The 12,030-nt window shown below is 38.1% G+C and overlaps 1 protein-coding gene and 1 long non-coding RNA gene across 2 annotated transcripts in view; both read right to left on the bottom strand.

Annotated features, from left to right (window-relative positions):
• LOC141357933 (NACHT, LRR and PYD domains-containing protein 3-like) overlaps window positions 1–11,323 on the bottom strand; it is a 126,989-nt gene extending 115,666 nt beyond the window's left edge. The window contains exons 1-3 of the mRNA XM_073860193.1: window positions 9,503–11,323; window positions 9,174–9,347; window positions 8,650–8,823 (exon numbers count right to left, since the gene is read on the bottom strand). Of these exons, the coding sequence (XP_073716294.1) occupies window positions 8,650–8,823; window positions 9,174–9,347; window positions 9,503–11,220 (2,066 nt within the window). The 5' untranslated portion in view covers window positions 11,221–11,323. The remainder of the gene's footprint in view (window positions 1–8,649; window positions 8,824–9,173; window positions 9,348–9,502) is intronic.
• LOC141358339 (uncharacterized) lies at window positions 6,142–8,294 on the bottom strand. Its single transcript, XR_012364837.1, has 2 exons — window positions 8,126–8,294; window positions 6,142–6,464 (listed from the first exon to the last, which is right to left on the bottom strand). It is a non-coding gene; the product is annotated as an uncharacterized lncRNA (long non-coding RNA).
• Window positions 11,324–12,030: the final 707 nt, after the last annotated feature.

A 12,030-nucleotide genomic window follows, 5' to 3' on the forward strand; every position in this document is an offset into this window, starting at 1 on the left:
TCGGAGGACAATGGCGGCGCCCATAGATCGCGTCGTCGTGAGAGGAAATCTTTAAGGAATAGACTATAAATTGTACTTCTGTGCTTGTATGGTTGTTTTAGACACTGTAATTTTAACACAACTTGGTTTTTTATATTATGGCGTGAAATTATGTCGTTATTATCTGTTACCATGAAACTACGGTAAAAATATAAAAAAGTTACTTAGCGACATGCAGCGCTTTTATATAATGGCTCCAGAACACTTTGTAAAGATGTTTAACTTGTTGTTTTACTGTAGTGTGAACTGCACAGTTCGGACCGACGTTTAAAAGTTATGTAGTCTGTACGAGCCTTAAGAAGACCGGTCGGTCGTCCATGTTGTCTGTTTACGTTCCACTTCAAATGTCTGGAATGCTTTGAAGTAGGAGCTAGGACACTTCAAGAAGGATAAATCCCACGTCCCACTGGTTTGGATGGGCTCTGGAACGCAGCATTAGCGCCACATGAAGTCGAACCTGCAGTGTAGGTGCTCACGCGACACTGTCAACAAACCGACCATGTGGAAAAGTGAACGAGTGAAGCAGTGCACAACATAAAATCCGGAGAGTTAACAACGCACATGTGAGTAAACAACATTTAAATCATCAATCCAGTTCAGTGTTGGGGAAAGTTACTTTTAAAAGTAATGCGTTACAATATTAAGTTACTCCCAAAAAAAGTAACTAATTGCATTACTTAGTTACTTTTCATGGAAAGTAATGCTTACGTTACTTTTAGTTACTTTTGCGTTACTTTTTCTTGGCTAAAGCTTGATCTCTTTCAGGCCTTGCAGGTGTTTTTATGACTGAAAAGTTCTGCATTCAGAAATTGCATATTTCATCACAAAAATGTTTAGCTCTGGCCTTGCCATCTCAGTTTCTGACTCAAACTGTTTCCACACAGGCACAGAGAGTGCATACGTTTAGTTTAATTCAGTACATATTTTTTAATCAAATTAATTAAACTAAATAAGTAACTTGAGTTACTTTTTTGAAAAAGTAACTCAAATAATAATGTGTACTTTTAAAAAGTAATGCGTTACTTTACTCGTTACTTCAGAAAAGTAATATTATTACGTAACTCAAGTTACTTGTAATGCGTTACCCCCAACACTGATCCAGTTTATTACTTTATCTGGAGGTAAGGCTCCAATAAAATAAAATAAGCCCGTGTTTATGTCCTGATGGTTTTTAGCTGCCTTCCAGCATGTTTGCTTGTGCTTCACAGTGTTAAACTTACTTTCTCTGTGTTCATTTATATATCTACGTTCAAGATGTAGCCTATATGATCTTAAACTTCTGTGAGAGAAATCATGTCTGCGTTGATGTTCAGTTCAGACTTCAAATTAAAGATCATTTTCTTTACTTTAGTTTGGGTGTCTATTATTAGGCTATATGATGGTCTTGTAATAACAATTAAGTAAAAGCCTATTTTTATTTTTAGACAATGCTTGTATATGCAAAAAATAAGCTTTTTATATCAATGACTGTGCAAATTAGAGTTAATCCATGGTCATCTTAAATGTGTATTAATTTAAAAGTTCTGTCAAGTGAGCTTCGGTCAACGACGAGGACAACTCAGCTAAGTTAGCCAGGACTTTTCTACACCGCCAGCTTACTTTTACAGCCCGGAGATTATACAGATGCTGATGTGTTTTGTTTTCATAGCATCATATGTGAGTGAATGTCTTTGATAAGGGACATAGTAGTGCATTTGTATGAGCATTTAAATATTTGTAAATCAAAATACACCTGATGACAGTTAGAATTTGAAGTATTGAGTATATGTACTGTATAATACAGTAATATATTCTGTACATGACCATATTATGGTGATCCTTGGGTCGTGATGATGGGGCCCTTGAATATTGTTGCCCAGGGTATAACAAAGTGTTAATCTGGCCCTGCTGTTCAGCATAAAGCTCCGTGTTTATTTGCCTCCGCTGTCACTGTGAGAAAAAAAAACATAAATTCATCTGCTTCTTGTGATGGTGAAGTGATGCACGGTCTCCGTTTATCTGTTCTCTAAACAAATGAATAAACACATTTGACTTGTATGCTCGTCTTGTAAGTTTATGATTAGAAATGGACATGTGAACGAAAATGAAAATAATTAAAACATGAAATGACGGATAATAAATGATTGTGAAGGACTCTTTACAACGTTTATCAAAAAAATGACGGAGATTGAAAATGTCTATCGCAACCTCTCTGTGTGTGTGTGTGTGTGCGCGTGTGTGTGCGTGCGTGCGTGCGAATGATTACCTTGATATTAGTTCATTACAGATTCATAGTACATTTATTTCGTGCGTTTGATTTCAACTGTAACATTTTCAGCATTAAATGCTAATGATACTCTTCACCTGATAAATGGCTATTAAAAGTACTGCATTACTACAGTAAAAGTTTGATTTTGAGTGTGTTTGCGCCCCCCAAATTTTTTTAGCACCAGCCGCCACTGGTATCAGGAATAAATTATAGGATTTAAAATAGTTTAAGGGCAGTTTGATTTAACAGGGTTCTGTGTATGGACTGGAGGAGCTGGAGACGCAGCGTCAGTTTATACCGGAATTCAGGGTTTTTTTACGTATAAAATAAGGGAAATGTATAATACGAAACAGTAGGTGGCGGTATGTGCTTAGTTCACCAGTCCGCCAGAAAACGAAAGAACTATGCTGCGTCCGAAACCGCCTACTTCATACTATATAATACGTGAAAAGCAGTAGGCGAGGCGAGTAGTATGTCCGAATACATAGTATTCGAAAAACAGTATGCGAAAAGTACCCGGATGACCTACTACTTCCGGTTAGATTTTGTAGTGTGCATACGATGGACGCTTCACTATCCCATGATGCCCCGAGAGAGGAGTTATCCAACGAAGAAGAAGAGGCATGCGGCTGTTTTCACGCTGAAATGACATGACGTGATGACGACGTATGTCACGTGATGTAGCAACATGGCGCATGTAGTACGCCGAATCTCATTCATAATACCAGGATTCATACTATACAGTACCTACTGTTTTAACGCCAAGTAAGTAGGTACTTCATCTAATTCAGTACCTACTATACAGTATGCGGTTTCGGACGCAGCCAGTGTGATGGAAATTTTCGTTCATGTAAGTGACTCGTTCATTTTCAATTCATTCACCAAAATGATTCGTTCAGTGACCATTTCTTTATTTTACATAAATACACCAATAGGTGGCGAAGATGTCCTTATGTGTTATAAGACAATGAAAGATGTTTTACAAAACTCATTTGTTTTTAATAAAGCTCAAAATGTGAAATACTAAGCATAATTTTATCAAGCTACAGAATATATTAAAGCAACACTAAAGAACTCTGGCTCTTTGCTCCCCCTACAGGTTAGAAGCGTAATTGTTCATTACCACTTTCGTAAATACTGCAGCATAGCTGGCTCTGATTGGATTGTAGGTCTGCCGTAAAGCAAGTTTTTGTAGTTTTCACTCGAACTACAGGACCACTACCCGACGGTTGGAAACTTCTTTAGTGCGGTTTTGGCCGATAGAGGGCTGCAAAGCGAATGTGAAAGTGCCATTCACCCTGTTTTGTGTGGATGAACCACTGAAACTTTTTTGGAAACGTTATTTTAAGGTAAAAAAAACTCTTTGGTGTTGCTTTAAGACACACGTACATTTATAGTACATCTAAGTTAACCTGGATTTGTTGCAAATAAAGATTTGCGTGCTTTGAGCATAGGCGGAAATCCCGGGGGGGGGGGGGGGGGGGGGGGTGACAGGACCCCTCATCTGAGGGTTGCCCCCCAAAATATCATTAAAATATGTGTATTGAAAATAATTTAATGATTTATAATACTTAAATAGTTGTGTAAGAAGTAAAACAATACAAATGCAAACGGAGCAACAACAAAAACGTTGTAAACATTTGGATTCCCCCCTCCCTTGCCTCACAGTGGTTTGGTCCACTGCCAGCGCCACACAGTCGGGTGGTTGAGAAGTGTACGGAGCCGACGCGTTAATCAACTATATACCTACAAACCAACGTTTCCCACCACTTATCAGTTTATCCTCATATGTTTTAAAACTGGTCTGGACATATAAACATGAACATATTTTGTTTTATGAGAGCAGAAGCAGATAAACGAACAAGAAAACATTTTTATGCATTCATGCAGAGGTGAGGCAGAGCTGAAAGTAACAAATTACATTTACTCACGTTGCTGTAATTGGGTTTTGAGTAGTTTTTAAAATCTGTACTTTTACTTTTACTTAAAGCAACACTATGTAGTTTTTTTACCTTTAAATAATGTCTCTAAAATTATTTCAGTGATAGAACAACTTTTAACTGAACGAATTGTACTGTTGCTGCAACCTGAGCAGCCTGCTAGCTGCTACAAGCACACTCTGAAAGTGGCGGTGGAGGGTAGAGCACACAGCCCCCCCCTCCCCCTGCCTGCAGAACAGTGTCTGATATCAGGCACTGTTGCGCTTTTCAACCACATGGGGGAGCTGTAAGTTATTTTTACATGGAAACTACATAGTGTTGCTTTAAGTATGTTTTGTTTAAAGTATTGTAGGCTACTTCGCTACATTTTAAATCATATCCGTTACTGAGTAAAAAATAAAACAAAAAAGCAAGGTGATAAAGAAGCGCCACGGATGATTGATTGATGGGCGGGGGAACGCGCAAAAAGAGCCATGGAGAGGGACGAGACAGGCGCGCGCTAATGCAGACCCTCAATTCAATTCTTATGAAAGAAACCCCTGGCCATTGACGCGAAGCGATTGTTTCATTCAGGCTCTTGAATTGCCGACCGGGTTTTTACCGCTAATTTCCACGACGCGTTTTTAATACATGCGCATTATCCTTCGAGGTCTAGCAGCTTCGTGTCAAGTCAAACATAACTTAAGAACGTCCTCGGGAATGCGCAGGTCATTAGACATTGCAGAGACAGAGAGAGAGCGAGAGAGAGAGAGAGATTGAAAGACACCGGGTACACAGATCAGGGAAGCTTGAATACAATAAATGTGTACAGGATAAAATTATCATGGCACTCATCTGTTGATATGCTCATTTAAAGTAGGTATATAGTTTAATAAAATAATGTATGTTACCAGCAATACATCAATTACAACCTTACTATAGTGATTGTATTTAGCTGCTGAATCATATTATTTTTGCTTCAAAAGTGCATAATTCACCTGTAAAAATCATTAAATAATTCCATAACTGTTTCTTAGTTATAAAAAAGCTTTTATTTTATTAACTTTTTGTTATTGCACATTAATTGTAAAGATGTTCCTACAATAAAAAACAACTAGTTTGAGATTTATATTTCCTGTCGTTTTTGAACTATACCAGAAACCTCTCCCCGCTGTAAAAAAGTAACTTTTTACTCTGGGTAAAATTAAAATGACTTACTTTTTACTTTTACATGAGTATTTTTAGACCAGTAACTTTACTTTTACTTAAGTAGAATATTATTAAAGTAACTTTACTTTTACTTAAGTGGAATATTTTATTACTCTTTCCACCTCTGCATTCATGTGTATTAAAATTACATTTGCGTCCGTTCATAGAGAAAGAGAAACGTTTTATCTGTACACATTTCTTTGCAAGTACAATTTTGCCTGTATTATTGGTGTCCCCTTCAAAAAAAATTCTTGAAACTTTGTTTATTGCCCCCCCCAACATTTAGATGAAAATTTCGCCCCTGGCTGTGAGTGATTGACATCCCAGCCAACATTGCAAGGTGGGGCCCATGTGGGCTTCCTATGTGGGCCCTATATCGGTTTGTCCATGGGTTCCACTATGGCCTGAGTGGGGCTTATGTGGGGCCCAGTTGGGCAACACACATGGGGCCCATATTGGCCCCACCTAATGAAACCCACATTATTTACCAGGGCCCAGTATGGGTTTTTAATGGGTACTGGACTGGTCCCTTATTATGAAATAATTATACTTTTAATGTTTAATTGTAATTTACTTAAATAATATATTTGTTTTAAATTGAAAACCGATAAAAGCAAATCATTTCAGTTCAGTAAATATCAGTAACATCACAAAACATGAAGGAGGTGCAATCACAAAACATGAAGGAGGTGCAATATGAGAAATCAAATTAAAAAACTGTAAAGGTTCAATATAACAAAATACTTTATTGTCAATTTATAACAATACAATGCTAAAATAATCATGAACATTCCAAAACTGCTGAGGCAGGTAATGACTAACAATTTAACATAACATTTAAAATAAGCATTGAAAGAAGTCAAACTCTTAAAATACTTGAGACTCAAAAACAACACAAATATTGCTCACTGTTCTGGAGATGATCTTAATTCTGATCATTATTAAACTTTCAAGAGTTTATACTGAAATCTCATGTGTCTTCAGTGTTGGTTTATTCCGTTGAAAGAGCTGGGACATCACTGTAGTGGCTCCATCATCATCATCAGATCCTAAAGAGATCATTATTATAATCTTCATCATCAAAATCAGTTCAATCATAAGCTGTGTCCCAATTGACACACTATACACTATATGTACTATGAACTTGATCATGTAGGGAATTAATTTGGGACACAGTATCATCTCAAATTAAAAACGTAATTTTTTTTTACTAACTGTAAATGTAAGCGTTTACAAAACGAGGGCAAAATAATTCAAACACATTATAGGGCAAATAAATGAAAATCTATTTGTACAGTTCTTTTAGGGCGTTTTCACATTAGCACTTTTGGTGCGCACCCGGGTTCGATTGACATCAGAGTTCGGTACATTTGGATGATGTGAACGCCGTCTTCCGAACTCGGGTGCGCACCCGCGAAACGTACTCGAGTCCGCTTAAAAAGGGTGGTCTGGGGATCGTTTCATGTGGACTCCAGATCGGTTCGCTGCTAATGTGAGCGCAATCGTACCAAATCGCGGAAGTGAACCACTGTTAATTACGTATTATATAGAATGTCCCACCAAAACAGACGTGTGTGTTTGTGTGTGTGCACTTACCTTGACAACAAAATGCATAGAATGCTTGCTTGAGTTTTGTTCTTATTTTTTTAAACCTTTGGTTTTGTTTTCGAAGAAATAATACAGAAACGCACTTTTGTCTGTCTGCCGCAAACATACTAAAGTCGTTTCAATGACAACGCTCTGTCCGCCGACGTCAATTTTTGCAGAGGCATTCAGAAATCATCTCTCTCTGCTTGCAGTTAGTCAATCACGCTTGTCGTCTTCTCGTTTACGGCGCATTCACACGGGGCGTCAGCGTTAACGCTTAACGGAAGGCTTGTCTGAAGCGTGGCCAACAGCCAATCACTACACATGCTCCGTTCTTCCATAAACGTAATTGGCTGGCTCTGCCTAGGTTATTTGCATAAGGCGATCTGATTGGCTGACGCACGAGTTGTTGCTTGAAAAGTTGAGAATGTTCAACTTCTGCCGCGAGCAACGGCAGTGACACGGCGCCGACGGATCCACAATTCAGTTCGGCATTGCTTGATGTCACCCATTAAAAGTGAATGGAAAGCGTTAACGCTTACGCCCCGTGTGAATGCGCCGTTACAGCGGGTGCCAACCAACATGAGAACGTGCCGGCTGCAGCTTGATGATGCAAGTGTACCGCGGTTCGGATGCAAAAATAATATGTGAAAACAGTCCATGGGGGGCATGGGGAGGGGGGAGCAATCGAACTCGGGTTCGGACCAGGCAATCGCACCAAATGTGAAACCGTCCTTAAATGTTATTTGTTTTGTTCAACATGACTTCATTTAGTGTCTCCGCAGGTAAACTTTGCTCTCTTACAGAATCTGATAGCCCGCCTCTCTTCTGTTACATAAGCAAAGCAGCGACTGTTGAGTGTATAAAGTGTCCAGCGTTGCAAACTTAAATTTTCTGTTGAATAAGTGCACCATCTGGGTACTTCAAGTACACTTTCTTTTCTGGTATTTTCAGTGTGAACACAATACTTAAACTTTTTTTATTAGAAAATGACCTAAAATAGTGCATACGTGTGTGATTTGAAACGCAACTTTAATCATTTTAATAACCAGTCCATTAAAAATCATAATAATCATTCAACAATCACTTCAGAAAATGTGCTAAAACACAATTATTTACTTACCTCAGTGTCTCTAGTTTATAATGTGAATCCTCCTTTAAATCTGAGAGCAGCTTCTTTCCTGAATCTCTTATTTGTTTATTCCCAGACAGATTCAGATCTCTCAGATGTGTGTTTGATCTCAGAGCTGAAGCCAAAGCTGCACAACCTTCATCTGTGACAACACAACCACTCAACCTGTAGAAAACAAAAACACACTCTGAACTCTGTAACTTTACTAAACATCACATAAGTTAAGATTTAAAGTCTCTCAAAAAAATAAGCAAAATCACCCATCAATGGTGCTTATCAAAGCTTCTTTTAATGTGTTTAAATTAATGAATGAAATCAAAAGACAGCTCAGCTTTAAATAAATGATTGTTTTGTTTGTTTATATACAAAAAGAGAGAAACTGAGAGAAAACACTGTAAAAATCAAAACTGTGTTATTAAATAATATCAGTAAAGAATCACTAAAGACAAATGTGATGATATAAACCCACAAAAGTCATCTTTTAAAGATGTGATGAAACTCATTTATGATCTTACTTCAGTTTCTCCAGTTTACAGTTTGGATTCTTCAGTACATCACAGATCAGCTTCACTCCTGAATCTCTTATTTGTTTATTATAATATAGATCCAGATCTCTCAGATGTGTGTTTGATATCAGTGCTGAAGCCAAAACTGCACAACCTTTATCTGTGACATTACACTTACACAACCTGTAGAGAACAATAACACACACTGAACTCTCTCACTTTACTACACATCACATAAATTCACATTTAAAGTCTCTCAAAAAAATGTACATATCACTCATCAATGGTGCTTATCAATGTTTCTTTAAATGTGTTTAAATTAATGGAGGAAATCAAAAGACAGCTCAGCTTTAAATAAATTATTTTGTTTGTTTGTTTATTTACAAAAAGAGGGAAACTGAGAGGAAACACTGTAAAAATCAAAACTGTGTTATTAAATAATATCAGTAAAGATTCACTGAAGACAAATGTGATGATATAAACCCACAAAAGTCATCTGTTAAAGATGTGATGAAACTTATATATGATCTTACTTCAGTTTCTCCAGTTTACAGTTTGGATTCTTCAGTCCATCACAGATCAGCTTCACTCCTGAATCTCTTAGATTATTAAAAGACAGATTCAGATCTCTCAGATGTGAAGATTTTGAAGTTAGTACTGAAGTCAGACCAGAACAGCTTTTCTCTGACAGTTCACAACGAGTAAGACTGAGAATGACAAAATATTAGAGATACAATTTAAATCCACAAAATACAGAAAACACACACACACACACACACACACACACACACACACACACACACACACACACACACACACACACACACACACACACTTAATGATTGCACACATTGTGACTTACACAGCTGATCTTGATGCTTCAACCACAGGCAGCAGCTTCTGAAGAACTTCATCTGATGTCATGTTATCTTTGTGGTCTTTGTTGAAGTATCTGCTTATGTATTTACTTAACTCAAACACATCTAACTGCTCTGAGGTCAGCAAAATGAAAACCACTGCTGACCACTGAGAAGAGGTGATTTTCTTGTTTGAAAGATTTCCAGACTGTATATACTTCTGGACTTCATTCACAAGAGACTGATCACCCAGTTCATTTAAAGAGTGAAACAGATTGATGGATTTATCTGGATTTAGCTTTATTCTGATTTTAATGTACTCAACAGTTTTCTCTTTGCTCCAGGAGATTTTCTCTTTGTGTTTCAGAAGATCCTGCAGAAGTTTCTGATTGGACTCCAATGAGAGACCCAGAAGAAATCTGAGGAAAAGATCCAGATGTCCATTCTCACTCTGTAGAGATTTATCCACAGCTCTCTGATGCAGATCTGATATTGTGTCATATGTGAACTCGTTTGCATATTTTGACGGTAAACATTCATTTAGTAGATCCCTCTTATACAGGAATGAATACAGCACATATAGAGCTGCTAGATGTTCCTGAATGCTCAGATGAACAAAGCAGTAAACTTTCCCCTGATACAAACCAAACTCCTCTCTGAAGATCTGAGTACACAATCCTGAGTAAACTGATGCTTCTGATACATCAATGCCACAATCTCTCAGGTCTTCATCATAGAAGATCAGATTGCCTTTCACAAGCTGCTCAAAAGCCAGTTTACCCAGTTTAAAGATCATGTCTTCATCCTTCACTTTCTTCTCATAGTCCTTCTGATGTTTGATGTTTGTCTGAATGATCAGGAAGTGTGTGTACATTTCAGTGAGAGTCTTGGGGATCTCTTGACTCTCTGCTTCACTCATCATTCTCTCTAGAACAGTGACTGAAATCCAGCAGAAGACTGGGATGTGACACATGATGTAGAGACTCCTGGATGACTTCAGGTGTGAGACGATTCGATCAGACAGACTCTTATCACTGATTCTCTTCCTGAAGTATTCCTCCTTTTGTGGATCACTGAAGCCTCTTATCTCTGTGACTCGATCAACACACTCAGAGGGGATGAGATCAGCTGCTGCTGGTCTGGAGGTGATCCAGATGAGAGCAGAGGGAAACAGATTCCCCTTGATGAGGTTTGTCAGCATCACGTCCACTGAGGTTGATTTACTTACATCACACAACCTCACACTGCTGTGAAAATCCAGAGACAGACGACACTCATCCAAACCATCAAAGATGAACAACACTTTATATTCATCACTGAAGATTTCCATTTCTTTTGTTTGTGGGAAGAAAAGATGAAGAAGATCTAAAAGACTGAGTGTTTTGTCCTTCATCAAATTGATCTCTCTGAAAGGAAGTGGAAATATGAGGTGGACGTCCTGATTCTCTTTCTCTTCAGCCCAGTCCAGAATGAACTTCTGTACAGAGACTGTTTTTCCAATGCCAGCGACTCCCTTTGTCAGCACACTTCTGATGTGTTTGTCTTGTTCAGGTAAAGGTTTAAAGATGTCATTACATTTGATTGGTGTCTCCTCTGTTGTTGTTCTTCTGGATTGTGTCTCAATCTGTCTCACTTCATGTTCATTACTGATCTCTCCACTTTCACTCTCTGTGATGTAAAGCTCTGTGTAGATCTCATTCAGTAGTGTTGGGTTTCCCTGCATTGATGTTCCTTCACACAAACACTGAAACTTCTTCTGCAGATTTGATTTAAATATTTCGAGGACTTCAAGACATTTAGGCTTAGGGCTGTTAAAGGAACAAAAGAGTTAAAATGGTAACTGTACAGAGATATAAAGAGCAACATTTCATAGAGAAACAGAAAAAGCTTTCATTCCAAATGTGAGCTGATTGCAAATTTGTGGTGTAAAAAGCGTCTATAATACCATCCGATATATTGTTTCATTTTAAGCTTTTAAAGTACTGAACTATTAGATATATTTTACAAATTTGTTTTATCTTTCTTTGTATATTTACTGCACTGTGTTTATCAGTGCCCGGTTGGATGAGAGTCCTTAAGCTAAGAAATCCCTAATGCTGAGTTTACATCAATCGCATTTCAGGTGTCAAAATCACGTCTACCGTGCGTGGTTTGCCGCTTGAACAATTTGAATCCATTCGCGCGTGTAAAGCGGAGTAGATGCGCGGAAAAAGCAAGCATTTGACGCGCGTAAGAGGCAAACTCCCCTTCTTGTGGGAGGGGCAAGTGTTATGCGGTTGTCTGTTTGCAAAATGACTGATGTTGATTGTGCATTTATCTAGAGAGTTACCAGATTGTATTTGGTAACAGTGTTGCCAGATTGGGCGGTTTTGAATTTGATTGTGCGGGTAAAAATTGGCTTGGGCGGGTGTGCAAATATTAGGCTGGTTTGGGATCAGTTGGGCGGGTTTAAAACGTGCATTTTATAGGCTAATTGTTTAACAAAAAACCCAAGTGTGCATGTATTTCATCTGACGTTACTAAACACGCGCCC

The sequence above is a fragment of the Misgurnus anguillicaudatus genome, chromosome 3 (assembly GCF_027580225.2).
Source record: "Misgurnus anguillicaudatus chromosome 3, ASM2758022v2, whole genome shotgun sequence".
NCBI classification, from domain to species: Eukaryota; Metazoa; Chordata; class Actinopteri; order Cypriniformes; family Cobitidae; genus Misgurnus; species Misgurnus anguillicaudatus.